Source organism: Strix uralensis, chromosome 11 (genome assembly GCF_047716275.1).
Source record: "Strix uralensis isolate ZFMK-TIS-50842 chromosome 11, bStrUra1, whole genome shotgun sequence".
NCBI classification, from domain to species: Eukaryota; Metazoa; Chordata; class Aves; order Strigiformes; family Strigidae; genus Strix; species Strix uralensis.
In genome coordinates this window covers 14,296,082-14,318,193 of record NC_133982.1, presented here as the reverse complement: position 1 = coordinate 14,318,193, position 22,112 = coordinate 14,296,082, and the positions used below count along the sequence as shown (strand labels likewise).

At 40.5% G+C, this 22,112-nt stretch overlaps 1 protein-coding gene across 2 annotated transcripts in view; it reads right to left on the bottom strand.

Moving 5' to 3' along the window:
• IGF1R (insulin like growth factor 1 receptor) overlaps nt 1–22,112 on the bottom strand; it is a 193,837-nt gene that overhangs the window by 31,931 nt on the left and 139,794 nt on the right. For both annotated transcript variants that reach the window (XM_074880068.1, XM_074880067.1), the window contains exons 3-10: nt 19,280–19,592; nt 16,575–16,720; nt 14,634–14,778; nt 8,021–8,235; nt 5,881–6,007; nt 4,391–4,629; nt 3,752–3,919; nt 3,343–3,547 (exon numbers count right to left, since the gene is read on the bottom strand). In XM_074880068.1, coding sequence (XP_074736169.1) covers nt 3,343–3,547; nt 3,752–3,919; nt 4,391–4,629; nt 5,881–6,007; nt 8,021–8,235; nt 14,634–14,778; nt 16,575–16,720; nt 19,280–19,592 — 1,558 coding nt within the window. The remainder of the gene's footprint in view (nt 1–3,342; nt 3,548–3,751; nt 3,920–4,390; nt 4,630–5,880; nt 6,008–8,020; nt 8,236–14,633; nt 14,779–16,574; nt 16,721–19,279; nt 19,593–22,112) is intronic.

The window sequence follows — 22,112 nt, the reverse complement described above, 5'->3', positions numbered from 1 at the left end:
GCTCCTGCTCTCCCAGCCTCTAAAATCTGCAGGACTGCTCACACCTGGAAAACAATGCACCAGGGGAGTTAAACAAGAACACAAGAAGGGTCACACTATAAAATCTGGCTTGAATCCTACCCCACCTGAAATCACCTAGCCAGTGCCTGTTTAGCACCTGGCCAGTGCAAGGGTTATCAAGGACAAAGGTGAAGTCTATCACATTTCTATCAGAGAGCAAGTTACAAACCAGACAAATAAGGCCTCCCTCAAACACACAACAGGAAGAAAGATGACTCAACAGGAGAAGTTAATTCACTGTCAAATATACTGTCTTAGTACATTCAGCCACAAAACAGCATGCTGCAGAGAGAGCCAAAAACAGGCTGACTTGGTTTTGAAATCTTCTGGCAGAGGTTGGATGAAATTTTTTTTAGGAGTTCACTACAAAATTTTCCAAAATCCTTTTACTATGTCTTGAGTAGTCGTTTTGACACTCTCAGATGCCATGTAAACCACAGCACTGAAATAAAATGAAGACAAGGAAAAAACTTCCTAAATTACCAGGAAATTGTTTAACGCAACATACAAGTGAATGTCTCAACTTGTCAGTAGGGTATGGGGGAATTTCATAGGAGATGTAAGCACTTGCATCTCCTCTACACTGGTATTTATGGAAGTTACTAAACCTATTCACCTTGCTTAGGATGAGCTTTTTATTATTTACTGCTTTAACTCAGTGTAAAGAACAAACTTTTGAACTGCTAAAAGCACACAGGATGCCCAGCACTGAACTGATGAATATTTGCACAGATTTTGTGATAAAAGCAGTGAAAATACAAAGTTCATTTTCCATCAACCACAGAAGCATGTGCCAACACAAGAACCCAAAAGGCATGACTTAATCACTGCTTTTATGGGATGCATGAAGTTTCAACTTCTTGGTGGTATTGGGGTGGAGGGAGTACTGTCCTACCTTTTCTTTGGGGAAAAACATAAAAAGAAAGCAACACACAACTTGGTGAAAACTACAGTCATACCAGGAAGAGAAAGAGACCTGCAGGATAACCACAAGGCAAACATGATTAAAACATCAAGAGAATTGACACCATTGGTTCTTGGTCAAGCAGCTTCCTGCTTTTGTGAAAGCCACAGATAAAGTCAAAAACAAGCATTCAAGGAAATAAGGAAAACTCTAGAGATAAAAACATGAAAATTCATCTGTTCTCTTAAAGGAGAGAAAGAAAGAGAAATGCAACAGAAAAATTAAAAAATAACACTATAAAAAATTAAATCTAAATGAAATTAAAACGAAGAAGAAAAAATGTGGGTCGTTTAAACATCAAAGCTAACTGTTCTCATACGTTATGGCAATTTTAATGTTACTTCTCAGATATCTTCTACTACACAGAAAGCCTATCTCATCCTGTTTATTAGAGAAACTAAAAACTTGAAGAATAACTCATCCTCCTGTGGTTGTGTCTCCAAGAATAACCAGAGTCCTAATGTTTGAAATCTACCTCATCACTGCAGTAATACACATGGGGTCATCCATAAATTGCACACAAGATTAGACCAACACGCTTTTTCAAGGACCTTAAAACCACCCAGTCAAATATTTTCATGCCATATTACATGCTGCATCTCTTTCATAATATCCTGGAGACAGGTAGAACACTGGAAACGAATACTACTACGGAGGCTTGCACTAACACATTAACTGACTTTTCCCTTGGGAAAGAGAAAAAAAATAGACATGAGCAAGTAACGAGCTGCTTAGATTTGTCCCATGGAGACATCTCACCAGCTCATAATCTTTAATTTCCCTGACACACAGTCACTTTAAAGTTGCTTAGCTATGCAGCTATTTCTGAGTGTTGTACCTTATCTGCCCTTGCTGTTACAAAACACACCCTTATGACAGTAAATTAAAAAAAAAGGAAAACGGACAAGCTTTCAGGAAATCCTTTGTGAACTGGTCAGTTTATTTGTTACTGTCTGAGTTCAAGGTTCTGTGAGTTTCCTTTGTGAGGAGGGGAACACAAGAAAATTTTGGAGAAGATAACACATTTTAAGTAACAAAGCTTTGGTGAAAAAAAAATTCCTTTGCACCAGACTTTCAAGTTGTTTAGACCTGATACATGCCTTTCAAAATCCTTACTGTGCTATTTCATACAGTCCAAAATCAGATCACATTTATGAGACTTCGCATTGTTCAGGAATTACATCCTGGCCAGTCATGGTGACTGTTATTTCTCTGTACCTCATCTTTGCTGCTGGTTCTCATCATCAGTAGGGAAACACTGCCCAAGTTCAATCACAAATGATAAATGTGACTCAAACACGGCTCAGATACAATATTTAGCACTTCCAAAGAGAGGCAGTATTTATTTCCTCATTTTTTGGATAGAACTAAGAAGTTCTGCACATGTATCAGTTCCAACCCCAAACACGTCAATCCAACACATCCTTGAATAAAGGTCCAAAAAATCACAATGGAGAGTGATATAAACCAATTTTAATGAGCAGCAATGCCACATTTCAGAGTTCTCAAACACCAGACTTCACCATAAACTTCACCTGCCAGAGACAATGAGATAACATGCACAATTGAAATCCGATTGCTTATAGACTGTAATATAAAAGCTATACACTGTGTGCTAGGCCCCAGGATCCAATTATCTCAAGTAAGAACAGCTTACATGAAGGATAAATCGGAAACTCAAGGATCAAAATCGCCAATTAATTCAGTAGTATCTACTCTATGTTGCAGCATAAAATCGTTACTATTCCACTTAATGTGTAAGCGGTAGTGTTTATCATGGAAGAGTGGGCATATTTAATACTTCTCTGCTGCACAGACCCAGGAAACCAATATGCCTTTGCAATTAGCACAGTGAGAAAGGAAGACCAGTTTCAATTCCGTGAGGTGACTATGCCCTCAATTTCAAAGGCAAATAAATCTTCAGATTAGGAACACAAGCACTTAAATGGCTATTTAGAGAAAGATTACATCTGAAATCCTTTGTCTGTAACATGTTGCTCATCTCTGAAACCCTTATAGACAAAGAGCTCCTCAAGTGACTCTTGACTCTGAAAAGAAACCATCACTAAAGTCCTTGAACAATATAGGTAAGAACCATTACTACTAGCTAAAATTTAGAGAAAGAAATGAAAATCAGTGAATAACAGAAACTGCAAAGTAAGACTGTGGATGGTCTCACATAAAGAAAAAGGCAACGTTTATGTGGTTTAGGTGTTATCTACATATACTTTCATGTCCAGGAAGTCTCAGCTCTAGGAAATGTTAAAAAATTAAATTATTAGCCCCACTGCAAAGAGAAAGTGTCCAAAATCCATTACCTGGGGACGAAGATGGAGTTGTGAAGGAAGTTCTCAAAGACTTTCCGGTACTCTGCTTCCTCCTTCTCAGCTTGCTTTTCTGCCTCTGTCTTGGGACAAGCACAACAAGGTCCTTTTTCTCCCCCACAGCCCTCTGGCTTGGTGGGTTCAGTAGCTTCTTCTGTATCAATGGTCCCATCAGCATATCTTCGAATTGGGACTTTATCTTAAAAGAAATTAACAGAGGCAGCTTGTTTCTTTTCTCCCCATATTATGAACAGAGCAACAATCCATGTTTACCCATTTCCTTCTACTTGCTGTTATTCACAAAGGAGTTGTGAAGCAGGGCACAGACTTTAGCTCATCAATAAAGTGTACTGGCAGGTAAGAGTCACAGGCATTTCAACAGAACCACGTTTCACTTTCCTACCTTTGGAGCAGTAATTGTGTCTGTAAAGGTAACTGTCCTGAGGTTGCTGCTGCCATCGTACGATGTAGTATGAGAGGTTGCCATTGGGAAGAGAGGGAGGATTCCATTTCACAATCAGTTGGGATGAGGAGTTGGATGCTGAAATAACATCCAAGGGAATGGATGGCACTGGAGGGGAATAAAGAAAAAAAGGAAGGTATTTAAATCTGGAGCCTTCTACAATGTATTTTGATGCAAGCTTTTGAACTGAATCCCCATCCATTTGCAAGAAAAAACACACATCTATTTCAATGAAAATGTTTCCTACTTAAGCCCTAAAAATGGTTATTAAGGGTTCAACTGCAACCACGTACAGTCCCAATCCAAAGTTGTACATAAACTTACCTTCACCAACGGAACAAAGTCTGAAATCCAAACTCCAAAAAACTCCCATAGTTCCCAATGAAAACAATGTCTCAACAACCACAGAGTTTAAATTAAGATCTTAATGCTGCTTTCACAATTACTGAAACTTTCTAGCATTATGCACATCACCTGCACCTAAATTCAATTTCTGCATTAACAACAGAACTTGCATAATGCTATAATAAGCACACCTGCAGCATTATCAACCTCTTACCCAAAAGCCCATGATCTCACCTGCAGCATTAGTTCGTATATATACAATTTCACTTTTTGCTCCATGAATATGATGGTTTTCCATCATTGTGAGGGTAACAGCCTTGACATAAATGGCATATTGAGTCCAAGGTTTCAATCCCTGCAGTAGAATTCCAGGATTGTTCTCTTTGTTTGGTGGCAGGTCAACATCGACCATGTTCCAGCTGTTAGAGCCACACGCATCTTGCCCATCGTACTCTGTCACATTTTTGAATGGTCTGGAATATTAAAAGCAAAAAATAGTACAAACCATTTATTTTCTCCTAATAATTGTCATATATTTATGAGTGCCTCACTTCAATGTTGCTCAACGAGACAAATAAAGCTCACTTGTTTTCCATAGCAGAATAAAACAAAATAAAATTCGTATTTATTTCCAAGCACTACAAAATTCAGAGTTCAGCTTCAGCCTTCAGCCACTAGCAGTAATACCAAGTTCTCCAAGAAAACACTAAATTTCTCTTTTTTTATCCATAACAGTGAAATGCTTCAGACATATTTAGACTTTAGCTAAGCATATATGAAACAGAAGCAACTCAGAACAGTTATTGATAGTGGATGAGCTTTTTACCATAAAGAACTCAAACTTCCACGACTGGCCTTGTCCAGTCCAACACGGTTTTCTCCCCCTTTTATTTCAACACAATACAAACACACTTATATGGTCACATAGTTCTACTTTTTGTAAGTTGCAACACTGGCACAAGAGCATATAAAGTACTATTCTTGTTATCAATTACCATAAACTCATCAGCACTAAGTTTATCACATCGTAGTACACTGTCACAATGATACTCTTTTTCAAATGATGCTGGACATTAACAATTTGTGCTTCTGTCTCTCACAGTCTCGCTCTGTATGTCATTACCAGCATTCTGAACTCCCTTTCACACCTCCAAACTGCTTCAACAGTTATTATATGCTCATATGTATTTTTTACTATTTTAAAATCTGAGACACTACAAGGATGTGCAAAGGCAGAGACACCTCCCTAGAAGTTAGGATCTCTCCAGTAACTGTCCCACTCCATTATCAAGAGATACTAATGCAGAAAACTACCAAAGCCAGATAATCTAAATAACCCCAACCCTAAGTAGACAAGTCATCAAGGTGACAGGGCAAACTCCTGATCTGTGATGCTCTCTAGTCAGTACTATGACTAGAGAAGGAAAAGACCTCAGTAAACATGATACGACTTACATGGAGTGCCAAATTATACCCCTGAGAACAGCCAAGCCATCCACCTAATATGGGTTTTTTTAAGATTTGAAACTTCCTGATGGATTTGGAATCCATTTGTAGGCTTCAATCAAAACAATCCTCTTTTTAAAGGGGGCTTGTGCTCCACCAAGAACAGAAGCAGGACTTGAGGAGGAAATACGTAAAGTGGGAGAGATATCCAACAGTCAGAACAGAATTGTCTACTATCTCTTGGACTGTCCCATTAGTCTCTGATGACATCTACTTACGCCTCCTTGTAGTAAACAGTGAAGCTAATGAGATCTCTATAATCTGGAGGGCGATACCGTTCCCATGTTAGTTTAATCCGATTCTTGAGTGTAGTGTTGGAAACAAAACGCAGAATGTGGCTTTCACCTGCAATACAAAAGGACAGCATGTGACAGAGTTAGCACCACATCACCCATTGGTTTTTGCTGTTTCTTAGGTATCAGTTTTAGCCAATTAAGTCTTTCCAGTAGCGCCCACGATAACCGCAGTGTACCAACAGCCTTTGTCTCTGTAGAGCTTAGTATTTCATTCTACTACATTTGAGTGCTTAAGGGCAAGCAGTGACCTTGGCAATCATTTCAGAATATGGTGGAGATACCTGCTATTATTTTTTCTGAAGCATATTTTCTTTTAATGCACCATCAGAAAGCTCTTGAAAACTACTTCAGACTTTCCCTGAGCGAGGAATGGAAGTCCTGTTTATTCACAGGACTGGTTTAGAAGCACTAAATTAATCATCCAACTCCAATGCAGTCACAGAGCAGTAACTGGCCTCTGTGTTCTCACTTTCCAGGACAACTTTTGACAACTACAGTTGGTTTTTCTGAGGAATGGACAACATGGAAAGGACAAAGGACTTTACATTCCTATTCATGAGAGGCTGGACCAAGAACTCCAAAACTCAGTTCATATACGGCACAACCATTTGATGGCAGCAGCTTCCAGCTACTCTTCTGAACAGAGCTGGATGGAAGCTGGCAGCTTTGAAATGAATGGCTTCCCACTACCAACTCACTGAGCTTTCCAATCCAAAACAAAATAGCATTTTAAAAACTTAATTCTTGGATGAAGAAATTGTGTTCTAAGTGTCAACTGTGAGTTAGTTTCTAATGTTCCAATAGAAGTCTCTGAAAATAAAGGGGTTTTCACCCTCACGTACACTGGCACTATTGGTGCTATCTTTTCAAAGGCAGTTAGCTTTTGTTGATTCTTTTCCCCTTCTCGGAGTCAGAAAGCTTTCTGTAATGTTTTTTTAAAAAAAACAGGCAGCGGCTGGCACTAGCCTCAGTGGTAGTAAGGACTGGCTGTGTGTCTGTAACTCCTCCAGGACTGCAAGCCTTTGCTCTATTGAATGTGCAAAGAATGGAGTGTGCTTACAACAAGGATCTATGCCATCTGCATTTATGCATCACGCCTAAAGAGACATTCAGCAGAGTACGTGTCCTAGTTTTGTAAACACCATCCAGAACAAGGGGACTTGACTTATACACAAGATCCATTTTCATTTACTCAGCTCCAAGAATACCACAAATAGACAAAAGAAAAACACACTGTCAGTTCTAAGAGTTTGAACATGAGGTCAAATTTGTAGGCATTCTGTCATCTTAATGCCTAGATGAGAAACTGCTTTTAAATGTGTTCATTACACCTGGAGACCTGATGTGCAGACCACTGAAGCCAAAAGAGAGCTTTCCAGTAACTTTGACCACTGCAGAATCCAAAATTAAATGCAGATACACTGGAGTTTAGAAATACTGTAGAACACCAAGAAGCGTTCTCAATTCAAAAGCAAACAATTTGAAAATAAAGCAGAGAAAACTGAGTTCTCAACAAGCTTTTCTAGCAACAAGGTACAAGATTTGGCAGAAGCTGAAAAGGAGCTTGTACAGAACAGAAATAGTTTGTTTTGGTGTCTGCGGAACTGTTATTCAGCAGCCTCCTTAGTATCAAGAAAGAGTACATGTCCAAGAGAGGAAAATACCTATAATGATGTACATTTGCGAAGGAAAGCAAAAAACCACTCCTTGCTGGATATACCAAACCACTAGATTTTATTTCTCATTTCCCAGGTATGTTCCTATTGTTATACGATGCTGCTGTCACAACAAAGGGTATTTGGAAAGCAGTCGTCTTCATCAAATGGTTTTGCAGATGAGACAGTGACTATGTAACCACGTAATTTTCCATGCATGCAAACATACCTTCACATCTACATTTTAAAAACTGAACAAACAGAATGACTGAAAGCCTACTGTAATTTCTAAACTCTAAATACTGTAGTGGACAGCAACGTGGCAGTATGTTCGGTTGTTGCTTTTTTTTTGTGACACCCTCCTATGCAGTTTGCCTCAAGATTTTTTTGTTTGCTTGTTTACTTACAAGAGGCTCTCTCCCCATTGTTTCTTGGATTTATATCGCCTTTGCTCTGTCGCCCCTTGGTTCCTGAAACTTCCTCCATACGGTAAATCTCAGAAACACACAGTTTAGGATTAAATGCAAAGTACATTTTCCCCTCCTTGATCGTCAAGTTATGATGGTTCCAGTCCCACAGCTGCTGAAGATTGTGGTTGTCAAGCACGTAGAAGGAATAATTCCTAGAAGGAAATTTTTGAAGGAAAAATATTAGTTTTAATTCATAGCCAATTCCAACCCAGAATACCTTAATATAAGAAAACTTTAAAACACTATGTTTCCTCTTATTACTTTAAATTGGAGTGCAGCAGAGTAAAGGATTTTCTTCTCTCTCATGGAGCACGTTTCCACTGAATGCTCACTTTGGTCAGAGGGCAGGGACATGACTGTAACACAGAACTCCAAGGCTGATACCACACCACGTAAAGCCCACTCCAACATGTGTTTTAATAATTGTATAGAAGCTGCTATGAGCAATATAAATTCATGTCCTCTGAACAGCAGGTCTCTACACTGGATTTTCCATTTTCTGGCAAATGGGAAGCAATAACCTTACATACCTTATGGGAGGAAAAACATGATGCAGTTCTGACAATAAAATACAATCGTGAACACAGCTGTCTTGCCTATGTTTACAAAAGCAACTATAAGAGTTTGCATAGTGAGGTTTCCTTGCCTTTCTTAGTTTACTGCTTCGCCCAATAAAGATTTCCTACGTTGTGCCAAGTACAGTTGCACCTATACATCAAAACCTGACAGTAAACAGTCGCACTACTGCACAGGATCCACACTTCGAAGTACACAACTAACAACAGAGGCAGCAGCATGTGTTGAGCCCATTCCTTAAGCACAGCAGCAGAATAACATGAACATCCTTTATTTCCAGAGATACTAAATGCAAAGTTCTGTGTGTAAAACCTATTACATATAAAGAAGTTCCCAGTACCACTCCATTGTGCTGAATTGGAAAAAACCAAACAGGTGCAGCAGAAGCAAGATTATAGGCTCTACATCAGCAGCAAGACAACACCTGCGAAGACACTTATATTTTGGGACAGCAGGAATAGGAATGCACAATTGGGAAAGGATTAAAGGTCTGTGTAGCTGATGAACCTAAATCAAACCAACCCATAATGGCAGCATTTATTATACTTCTGTGGAAAGTCCCACCAACATTAACCACAGCAACGTGAAATCCATTGTTAGCACAATGAAGCCTTGCAATGGTAAGCCCACATCAACGTAGTTAAACTAGGCCTTCTACACATCCTTTAACTACAGTCAGAATTTCTGCAAGGTAACACAGCAGGCAAACCATGGGGCTCATAAGAAGCTGACATACTACTCATTTAAGGTTTTCCTTCAACTACTTCACTTAAACTTTAGCATGGATTCCCCCCTCACCCAACCTGAAGTGAAAACTGTGCATTCCAGTTGCAGTCTGTGCAGACCACAGTTGCGGTTTCTTGTAACATACTGAAATGCTGAGTGTATTTTCAGAACAATGTGAAAAAGAAGTGTTTTCTCCTATTTCCAACTGTCCCTTGATTATCCAGGATTGCTGATGAAGTCGATATACCTGGTACCACTTCAGACAGATGCAGAGAAGAACGTGCTCAGCTGACAAGGGAGCACATACATGTTTGTGCTTTAAATGCACCTTGCCAGGAGAGAACAAGGATGTTGAACTGCATGCGGGATTTGACATACATCACCGAAAAACTGTGTTTGAGACAGGCATTACTCTGTCACAGATGACTAAAATGCCTGCAGCTCCCTGTGCACTGCTGAAATGACGCTTCACTGTAATTAGCCATGTGATTAAGTGATGGCAACTAAGCTTTTCAGGAAAGACCCAAAAAGCTGGACTCAGAATAAACACAATAAACAGAGGTGTGGCTCCACAACTACAGAAACCATCTTAAATATTTAATAACAGCCTAGCCTGTCTTCTGCTCATAACTGTGGCAATTATGCTTTAGACACTAGCGATAATTCTTGTGTTAAAACAACGGGGCTAAGCTTTCAAGAGTGTGAATAAATGAGGCAAATCAAGCACACACTGGTGCTTCACACAACTGCACAGCAACTGGGACAGAGCTGGGAGTTACTGCAGCTCATACATTAAAGCCATCTGCACAAGTTTGAGCAGCCATTTGAGTCAAGGCAAACAGGTCCTAAGAGTTCATATATACACTGAAAGTATAAATTAGTGGAAGTTATTCTAGCACCATTCAAAGCACCAGGGAAACCACATTTGGAGGCCTATATACAGTCTCAGTCACAGGAGAGGTGCAGCACTGCATGGCTTGAAAGGTGGAGCAGAGGGCAACCAGAGTGCACTTAGGGCTTAGGTTATAGAGTTATAAATAAAGATTGTATCAGACTTTGGCTCTAACAGCTGTGGAAAAAATCAGGATGCAAAGGAAGATAGCATGGAAAGAATAAAAGATTCACTGTAGGAAAACAAAGCACTGCCAATCAAACCCTGGAGACAGTAACTAAGGGAATGACTGGAGATTATGGCCTGAAGGACAGGCTAAACCTCTGAAGAGGAGTAGGAGGCACATCTGGTTCTGGCTTGCCATAAAAAGCCTCAAGGCGACCCGCATAACCCATGCACACCCAGAGGAGAGAATTCCCACAACATGATGTGTATCCCCAACTGCAGAGCACCCACAGCCACTTAATGACTGACTGCATGCATGAAAAGCCTGCTTCACACTGTATCTGCGAGCAATGCTGCATCTGTGCACATTCACCCATTGTAAAGCTAGGAGGCAGAACATGAGATTCAAACCAAAAGGAGATGCAGGTGATGAAAACGTCTCAACAAGCTTTCAATCACCCTTTACAGAATCACAGAATCATTTAGGTTGGAAAGGACCTTGAAGATGATCTAGTCCACCCTTTATCCCCCTCCATAGTGTACAGGACACAAAAAGCTCCTGGAGGGGGTAATGACCAGATAAGTACACTATTAATAAGAGAGTAATGCACGTGAAGAAAGGCAAGTGACTTGCACTAAAAAGGGAATGAGAACTGGCGGAGAACTGTGAATGAGAGCAGTGAATGAGCAGCCTACCAGGCAGCAGAGGTTTATAGCAGACTGACTACCCTGGGACAAGATGATCAACTCTGCAGGACATACAGAATAGAAGACGTTCCCCTCTCAGCGCTACAATGACAAGACAGACAGAAAATCCCACTAAACCAGATAGCTGAGACAATCAACCAGCAAGAGACAGGAAAAAAGGAAAACACTTACTGCTTTACATACACAAAACATGCCACAAGTTGGCTAGAAACTGTCTATTAACATCATATATGTTCTACACCTGTATCACAGTGTGACCCTGATGAGGACCTGACTACAGACTCAAACAAATATAGCACACCACCACAAGAGAGAACAGTACGGAGGACAATACTCGAAAAAAATGCTCCATTTGATGGTCTCTCTAAATAGATTCATTCTTCAGCTTTTCTCTACAAGCCTGAACTTCATCAAAACATTGCTAATGGTTTAATAATGCTGTTATATTCTTTCACTTGTGTTTGCCCACCAGCACTTCAAACAGAAGGACTGAACAGAGTTTCTGTCTCTAACAGATACTTACACACACCTTGCTAACATAAATTGTAAGCAACTTAGAAACAGCTGATTTGGGCCAAGAATTGCATCTCCACAGGCAAATACACAGGTAGGAAACCAAGGGCTTTTATGCTAACCCATGGATTTAGAAGTAATGCACCTTAGTAATACTAAAGTTCAGTGTTTCTTGTCCAGCTCGAAAAGGCAAACTGATGAGTTTCTTAAACCCCCACACAAGCCCAGCCTCACACCTCAGTGTACAAATTCCCCAAATCACTTTTTGAAACCTCACCTGCATGTGGATGGCTGAGAACAGTGTCTTTTATCGGCTCCCCTTTGACAAAAATGAAGCTGAGGAGCATTCCCCCATGGGACCCTGCCACTGCAGACATGCTCACGACCTGTGTTTATCACCAGCCCGGAGGACGTTATTCCTAAAACACTCCCACACACAGGGTGACTGCTTGAAATGCTGTGGCTAGAACAAGCCTTGCTGCTGTCGTGCTGACTGTTTGAATTGACCATAATCTAACAATCCCTGGAAAACAAACTGTAAAATCTTCAGTGAGGAGCCATACAACCTCGAGATCCTGTTCACGCCTTTCAACAAGCCTGACAGCTACTGATGCCTCTGCTTCAAACAATGTCAAAAATGGCGAGGGGGGTTCATTTCGTTTTTGTAGAGACTGTTCCGAGTTTGCTACAGAAGTTTTAACACAACAGCAGCAGACAGTCAGTGTCATGACAGGAACCCTTCCTCAGCCACCATCTCCTCGCTTGCTCCCAAAGGCCACAAATGGCTCATTTTCCAGGTACCCAACCTGGAGATGTTTTGAGAAGTGTCCTTCATCAACATGGCAGCTACAGTCAATGACAGCAACGAACACACAGCACCCCAGCGGAGGACAGAGGGGCCCAGCAGACTGAATGCCAGACTAGGAATAAAAATCCCGCAACGGACACTGAGACACCTCCAGCACATCTCCATTTCAGTTTCCCTATTTACAAAGAGAAATGTTTTTCTTGCCATGGGAGCACGTTCACTACAGACACAGTGTTCAAGAGGCAACGAATACTCTGAAAACAAAGTAAATTGCCTCTAAACTTTTCATTTTTCTGTGATATCCAAAGCAGGCACGAGCAACTGAATAAGGAAGAAAGAAATACTGAAGTAGTTTTGTTAGTCCAGTTCAATTAAAAAAAAAAAGGGACGGTGGGATGGTGGTGGTGGGGTCAGTCACGTAATGAACAACTATCATAATGGATCTTAAGTTACCCTTCCTCTCACCCCGCAAGGCAATGCTGGCATAAACAGCTATTGTTCCAGCAGCCCACTACTTCCCAGGTTAAGACCCCACTCCCTGTTGTTCATAACTGCCAAAGTAATTGTCCAAGCTCAGTCCTTTCTTGCCAGGTGCCTACTTCCATCTAAGTATTTTTGGAAATGTTATTTAGACTCTGGTAATGCCTAAATTATGCTAGGCGTTTTCCAAGCAAAGAGACTGTCCCTGACCTGAAGTATGTAACTTCAGTAATTTCCTAGCATGGGTGAATTTTAGCCCAAGTAGCTCTTTACTATAGATCTAATTTTACCTTCCCCACTTGTCCCCCTTTTCCTCTTCAAAGCTGCACCTATTTACTTCTCTATTTGGGAATTTGATTTAAAAACCTGCCATTTCCCTTCATATCAGCTCTGCTTGCTGACATACAAGGCACCATAAACATAATTACTACTTGAAACACAAAGCTAAACTCAAATTTAAAGAGAGCAAGGGAGAGAGGAGGACAGAAGAAAAGACAAATCAATAATTGGAGTATCTGTCAGAGCACACCACATCGTAAGTGGGCTGAATGAGCCTTGTGCTCGGCAAAGTGACAAGCCTCTAGGATTTGCAATTAGAAACCAGCTTTTCCGTAGAGCCAGTGTTCTTTAGTGAAAAGAAGCATGCTTTTCAAGTGCAAGATGAAGAGCTGCCCTTTAACTTGCTCTGTCAGATGGTGGAATTTTAAGAATTTAAGGCTGACCAAAGACTAGCCTGAGAGAAAGAGGGAGGTTGTGAAGAATCCTTCATGCTGTAACTTTATCCTGTCGGGGCAGATAAATCAGACACAAGCAACCTTTCCCATGACCCTCCCACCACCTTTTCTTATATGATTTCCCAAAATTCTTCATTTATTAGTTCTGTAATTACTAAGGGAGACTTATTTCTCTCAGAGAACACTGGTTTAAACTTGGGATGGCTACTTGATTCAGGAAGAGAAAGAGCAAGGCAGTTTGCTGAAGGACCATCACTACACCTCAGCACTGCAAGGTCTGTGGACATAAAAACTTTTGTCTCAACTATTTCTTATCATCATAGGAAAAGAGCAGTTATATACAGCAAGAAGTATCAAACATTGTGTAATAACTCACAGCAAACACTTCAAGGGATCAACTTTACGTTTCCTGACCACTCTTTTCCCTGCTCAATAGATAATTCATTTAATGTTAGCATTTCAAGGAGTTGCAAACAATTGCAACTTGCGATCTATTTCATATTACTTGGGTCACTTCCAGTTGCACTCCCTGGTTAATAAAGTTCAGGCTTCTTTTCAGCTGACATTCTCCATAAAACCCCCTTTAAAAGTCCACAGTAAAAAACTGCAAGGACATCCAATTGTTTCTGAAGACACTTTTCTCAAATAGAGCAAAAAGAACAAATTATGACACTTTATCTATGTAAAGAATCTCCCTAGAAAAACCTAAGGTGAAAAGCAACAGCAAAGTTACCATAAAACTACTTCTAATATACTCAATTTAACATGCTGATTTGGAAAGTAATCCAAATCAGCAATGACTGTGCAGTGGTGTTCATCAGGAGAAAAACACTGCACATTAGTGGAAGAGAAGATTCTATAAATGGTACGTGAATGTTTATTACTAGACTTATTCTCTGTGACTTTCTATTAAAGTGAAATTACATCTACAAATATCTGAACACTTACCCGTCCACCTGCTCCTCTCCCAGAATATACCGCAGGTTCTTCAAGAAAGACAGGGAGACTAATGCATGGGAATGACGAATCTTCACATACCCTGTTACTGTCTCAATCAGACCCATAAAATTCTCCAGTTCTGAGGCGATGTTATCTACAGTAAGAAAAATGTAATTTTATTATTGCGGAATTCATAGCTTTAACTGCTATTCTGCTTAATGCAGATTAGCTCAGTAGAAGAAAGTGTTTGTATTTGTTGCTTTTGAAAATGAGACACAGTGGTAGTCCTCCCCCAGGAACAGTTGCCTGTGTGTACAGATGGTTGAAGTGCAAAATAAAGCTACAGAGTAACAGTGGAAAACCAGTCTTGCTTTTCCATACTGGTATACCTGCTTTTTCCATGGACACTGCACTCCAAAGCCAGCACCAAATGTTGAGCCATCATTCTGGCAGGGATAAAAAAGACCCTTGTGTAAATGTACACATCCATGAGACTGGAATTGCTCTTCAGCTACAGAGCAAAGCTCAGGCAGAAAGCTCCACTGGAAGACAGAGAATGAAACTGAAGATAAAGAGGTGGAGGTACTGGTCTTCTCTGGGGCATAAAGCATTGCTTCAGTGACCTAAAAAGCTTTGGCTAAAAAAAACGTGAGAACTCTTGATGAAACAGCAAAGATAAAACCATAAGGATGGCTTCATGTCATGGAGCATGTTCCATACAGCTCGCTAAAGGTGATTTTTTAGAATGAATTATTAGAACAACTGCAGAGCAAGCTCTACTCTTCAGTACTGCCCCCTCCTTAGGAACTGTACTGTCCCTGCCTAGGTCTGCAACACCCCATCCTTCACAAGGCTCGAGCTTTGCAGTCCTTGCCTCCAGCAATCCCCGGCCCACACCCACTGCCTGGTGTCATTATCCTGCAAAGTTACGCTGCAGACACTGCAGTTGTGAGGGGAAGGTTTTAAGTTCTCGGGAGGAGAGAAGCTGCTATGGGGTGGCAACAAACACACCAAAGTCCTAACAGATGCCTTAGAAGCCCAATACCAATGATTGGTTCCCACAGCAAATAAGCTGGGAGGAAGCAGATGCTCTTCAGCACTCTAAGATAATACTTAAAAAATAAAACAACCCACACTTGCCCCAGGTAACTGGAACATCTCCCATATAGAAGACTGTAGCAGTGGGATCACAAGTGAAATAATCCACATGCTGTTTCTAAACCCTGAAGTTTTCATTCAGCAGGAGGAGGGGAATCAAATATATCTCAATCTTTCAACCTTATTCATGAAACCAAAAGGGAACTTCCATAGGGAGATACACATCCAATAAAAACTAACAGTGATTTTTACTCTGCTTTTAAGAGCTCATCAACTGTCAACACTTCCCTGGCTGATGAATCACCGCTCTGACAAATTTAATCCAGAGCTTGTTCAAGACATGTGACAAAGGTGGCCAGCTCACTAACGATGACCATCCAGAGGCACAGTGCTAGGCTTTATACGAGCTCTCAGCACTTTGGATTCCATGTTTTAGCAAGACACTGCACCTTGACTTAAAAAGTGAGGATATGCAGTCTTACAGCATCACGCTTTACTTTCAGACAAGTTATTTACCTATCCAGACGCAAGGATTTTCAACTTCACCTTCTCAGGCCTTTATTATTCCTTTGGGACTACTGCTCATCTCTGCCTAATCCTGGTTCCCTGTCCTGCCAAAAAAGCTAACAAAAATACTAGCTTTCACTGCCTTTTATAACTTGGTAGCTGAATACCTATTCCATCTGCATGTTGAAGAATGGTGCTACAGTGGGCCAAATCAAACAGAAGTACTGCTATGGGACTGGAAAGCAGTTTGCTGAGGTTTTAATGTTCTTATTATGCTGACAGACAAAAGGAAAAATATTAAAAGCAGCCTTATCAGAGGTTCATAAAGAGAGGGCAATCACTTACTTCCACGACGGATGTTAATCAGCAGATTTCCCTTGAGAATTGTGCATCCCTGCAACATTTGTGCTGACGTGACAGAGTCAATGGTCTTCGTTTTCCCGTCCTCACAAATTTTGGGACAAGGCCCCTCACAAGGACTGCAGAACATGCTGTTAAAAAGAAAGGGAGACTCAAAATAAGTCATGATATGAAACTTTGAGTCTGTGGACAGCTTTGAGTTCAATTTGAAAGACATTCAAGCTAGAATGAAGGTTACCATACTTCTGCAGAGGGCTGCAGATAACTCAGCACACTTGCCCGCTGGACTCCAGAGAGGCTGGAGCATCGTTCCTTCTGTTTAGAGCAACAGGGGAGTGAATGAACGGACCTATACCCCCTGTCTGCCAGCTTCTGAAAGGATTTGCAGTCCTTCCGAAGTTGAAGGTACTTAGGGTAAAACCCGTTGGCCTTGCATTTGTGCATTTACTCTAACTTAATTATACCCAGAAAAACCACCCTTCTTATTTATGCAAACAGCCTCAGAGTGCTGTGAAGTTTCATGCTAATCCAGGCCCAACCTCCAAAAATAGGCCAGCCAGGAAATGGAGATGGGAAAATACTGTTCAAGTTCTTATAAAGTTGTCTGTCTCCGTGCCCTTAAACCAACATTTGAAGCTCAGCACTAGGGAATTCTATGCTCCTGGCTGTTTTAGCTCAGGAAAGACAACTGTGGGAGCATATAGTCATGAGTGATGTGGAGAAAGCGAGCACTGAATTAGTCACTATTTCTTATAGCTTAAGAGGTATTAAAGCAGCAAGTTTAAACAAACAGAAGCATGCATCTTGATGCAAGGCAAAACTAATTTGCAACAAAAATTGGGAGAGACTGGCCAGAAGTCTAAGCAGGTTCAAAACTGATTACACAGATGGAGAGAGAACAGGTCCACCAGTGACCTATAAAACACCAAGACAGACCTGAACTCAAAGAAATTGGATTCCCAGAAGCTGCGAGGAAACACTGAAGCACAGGCTCACTTCTCCTGCTTCTTATACTCACAGACACTCACAGAAGTGTTTTTTCGTGGCCTAACTCAAGGGACAAGAACTCAGGCCAGCCTAGCCTTTGGCTACAGCAGCTTTTTAAAGGCTTCATGTTATACCGTCTGCATACTCTTCTCCAAATGAACACTTCATGTGTGCACAAAACATGCCCTCTGATCAATCCTCCTGGTAAGTACCTTTCCCAATTCAAGGTCATTTTTAAATTTTCAATTTATTCTAGCACTTTCCTTTGTACTTCATTATTACTTACTCCACATTATTGCTTTAGAAAGGAAAAATGAGAAAGAAAAAAATCAACCCCAGCTCCAAAGACAAAGGCTTTGGATGGCAATGCTGATGAACACGGACTTACTATTTATTCTTTTTAAAAGAAATTGTACCCACTTTCTTCTGAGGCTTAAAGAAACATGTAAATTGGTAACAACAGTTTTTCATGCATAAACAATATAAGAAAGAAGCTTCCTTTTCATAGTAGTAAGCACCTATTTCAAAATCCTGCACTACAACATGCCACAAACCACTAAAAACTGCAGACACAAGCAAGAGGCATTCAACTAAACATACAAAGAATGCTGGAAATGTCTTCCATTTGCAACTATTTGTTAACACCACCTCTGGGGAACAAAACATTCACTAGCCTTGAGTTACAGCTCCTTTCAATCTTTGCAGCAGAGCACAACACTGAGATAAGATAGGATGGCCATGCACTTCAGTGTAAGTGGTTCAAACAGCTGGTACTACAAGCTCAAGCAGATAACAAAAGAAACATTTCTCAGGTGAATATCTGGATTTGAGTAAAGACAGTGTTAAGTTGCTTACACCCAAATGTCAACCGGAGACTGCCTTACTATTTGATTGAACAGACGGATGACACATGCACAGACACACAACCTGTGCAGGTATCATCAGAATGACCTTTCAAAAACACCCTACAAAAACATCTTTTTAGCATAGTACTGAAGGACTATGAATTTCAGCCCTCTGACTATCCTTTACTCAGAAGTCCACAACTTCCAAAGGTCAGCAGATAACTAAGGCTGCTTGCTTAAACCACTGGCCAAGTAAGAAAATCATAAGCATGCATCACTCCAACAATTATAATTAAATAAGTGCAGGTGAGTGACATTCTTCCAAGAAATTATTCTGTATAGCACTGTCAGCTGCTGCATTATTTTTGTCACCATCTACATGATTGCTCCCTTCTAAAACACCATTATTATCCTTCTGGAAACAGTGAAAGAAGGGAAGTAAAATGAAATACACCACAGATTACATGTGCCCAAGGCAAGCACACATAAAGCAAATAATATGCAAAGCAAGATAACTCCTACGGTTTGTCCTGTGCAATAATGGTCATCGGCCAACTTCCAACCTTGTGTTCCTGGGCTTTCTCTTTCATTTTGTTACTGCCTACTTGAAGACCCGGTTCTGCATTGTAGTGACCTCAAGTCCTTCAGAAGAATCAGTGACAACTGACAACGTCCAAGACCACACACAATCAGACCTTTCAATGGTGAATTCATCTAAGCAAGCCTTTACCAGGAAGTCACGCAATTCCTCACCGTACCTTCTCATTTCTGCCTAATGTAATTTACATCACAAGCTGCCACAGAATAGGGGGTGGAAAAACTCGACAACTCTGATGGACTTTCCAGAAGCTGCATTACCTTTGGCTCCCATTGCGTATAAATCCAGAAGGGCATTCTGCCATGCACTCATCGTTGTGAATCACAAACCTCTCGTATTCGCTGGTTTCAGTGGCAGGGACTTTGGAGCAAAACTCTTTAGTCACGCAGCGCCAGCCCTCAAACTTGTAGGTGTTAGGAGGACAGGTGGGCATGCAGACTCCTTCATAGTAGTAATTGCGGCAGGCCACGCAAGCGGTGTTGTTGTCAGGTGCTGTGCAGCTCCCCAAGCATTCGGGATGGCAACACTCATTTTGGTCTGTACAGGCTCGCTTGCCACATGAGCTGGGGCACACTGCAAGACAGAAAGCAAGGTAGCATGAACAAAAGCTAGTAAATAAAGTGAATGGCATTAAAGCAAAAAACCCTGATCCATACAACTCTGTGCTTTCACTCCTTGGGCCCTAGTGTATCTGTGAAAAAGAAAGAACCTCTGTAAAAGTGACAAATTAAATTCCGCTTTTCTCAGTTTTAGTTGCCTGAAAACATATTTTTCTCAGATCAGATTTGTAACATGAGCCAATTAAATAATAAGGAAAACTGCTGAAAGCAAGATCAACATAAGAATAATGGAAAGGGAAGGAACCTATTCCATAGCCCTAGTATTATGGTTAATTTTTTTTTTTTTTTGAGTGCTGACTTATTGTCTTTCTAAGCATTTCTTGTCTTCCCTATTTGTACTTCAAATTGGTCTTTTACTGGCAAGAAAACAAGCTTCCTTTTAACAACTTAATTACACTTGTACAATAAAGCACTGCTATACTGTAGCACACATGGTTAGGTTGACCCCAATGTAGCATCCCAATGTTGCTTATGTATGCAAAATGAGGTTTAATAAAGTACAGATGGTACACATCAAATACTGTGGAATCATGGAGCTACGATTTTCCCCTGAAGAACATGACAGAATTCTGCTTTATCCCCAAATTCTGGGTTCGGAGAACAAAATATGAAAGGGAGAAAAAAATGGCGCAAATTTATGGAGACATTTGTTTTACGTGAAAGCATTTCAGCTTGGAAGACATGAACAAAGAGCAGAATCGTCAGCAGACAAACTCACCACTGTTACATCAAAAGAAGTGGCAGCATTATATTTATGTAACAACAACATTTTGATTACAGCGATGTATGGCCTTTTAGCCATGCAAGTTGTGTGCCAGAGGCTCTGTAAACAAACACAGATAGGAAATCTGGTTTGGATTAAGTAACTGTTTTCCACTTTCTAACTTTGCTAAAACACAGTACCAATAATAACAGCATAAAACAAAATTTCAGTAGTACAACTACACCAAGATCCAAGCAAAGCACCACAAGACATTTAAACTGAATGATCTGAGCAGAAAGCATATAACCAGCAAAGAAGTTATTATCCTAAAATGAACATGGAAGCAGCAGAGCCCAGCCTGTAGAGAAAGACAGTGTTTATGAAACTGTAACAGTTCCACAAAAGTTCTGCATGGTAATTTATCTTTCAGTGTTGTTTTAATGCAGGACTGAACATCCTAAAATCTTGACCCCCTCATCTTCCCATAATGAGAAGTAGGCTTTACAGTATGATTTTACAATGCTATTGAGCAAAGCACCACAATCAATGCACGGGACCAAAAGCATGACAGTGCTATTAAGCAGTAATTTAAAAAAACAAACCAAACCAAAAAACGTGTTCATTCTTCTGCGTCAGGATCTAGACATCCTATGTCAAGTTTTAATTATAAGAAGCCATTTTTTTGCCAGCTTTAAGGTAGTGTCCACCTTGAAAAGGACTTGTAAAACTGCATCAGAGAATTTCGCATTTCTTATCAAAATGGTTCTATATTCATCTTGCTTAATTTTAATCACTTCTTTTTTTAAGCCCTAACTGCCAACTTTGCAAGTTTAATCATCTGGGTACAAAGCGGAGTTCTCCTTATACAATTAAGGCTAAGAAGGAATTTGTGGAGGAAATTCAACCTGCAGGTACTCCCCAAGTAACCTGACGGCCTTAACAGTATGTCCCCTATATTAGCAGGTAGCTATGAAGCATGGTCATCAGACCTGCTTACAATACCTGACAGTGCTATTTCTTGTACATATGTAGCCACGTACCACTAAAACAACAGGCTTGCATTAAAGATAGCCTGGATACACTGAATTGAATGCAGCAGGTCTACTGGAGGAGAAGGTACTACTGAAGCTGCCCAAGAGCTCATCTGTCTTTTCCAATTAGAAAAGAAACATTACTTAACCCTACAACCCTTTCCTTGCATATACTGTTATTATAACCCAATATCACTGCTCCGTACCTCTATACTCATTTTTTCAGAGTGGAACCAGGCATAAAAATAGAAAGAGGATGGAGGGGGGGAGACTATGACAACAAGTTGATGGGAGCATAAGCATGGCCGATGCTTGCCCAGGTAGCACAAATATCACATGCAGGCCAAATTAAGAAAATTTTTGCAGAGCCAGTTACTTGTAAGACTATTCAGAGAAGGAATGCAGAGGAAATCACTGCTAAATAATGCATTGTGTCAAGATGTTGGATTTTTTTTTTTCCTTGAAAAGGAAAAAAACCATACACACCGAACCATTACACAAGAATACACAAGGATGCAGGTGTATATTATTTTTGCACTAGCGTAAAGGGAATAATGTCTGCCCAGATGCCACTTCAGTAAGGCATCACAAATTGTCTTTCACCTTAAGGTATACAGTACTACTTGCATTTGCAACTACTAAGGAATTAAAAAAAAAATAAAAAAATCAGTGTGCCTTGCTAGCAGATGGACTGCTGTTCTGAGTGGGTGCCAGAACTCAGATTTCATGTGGTAGCTAC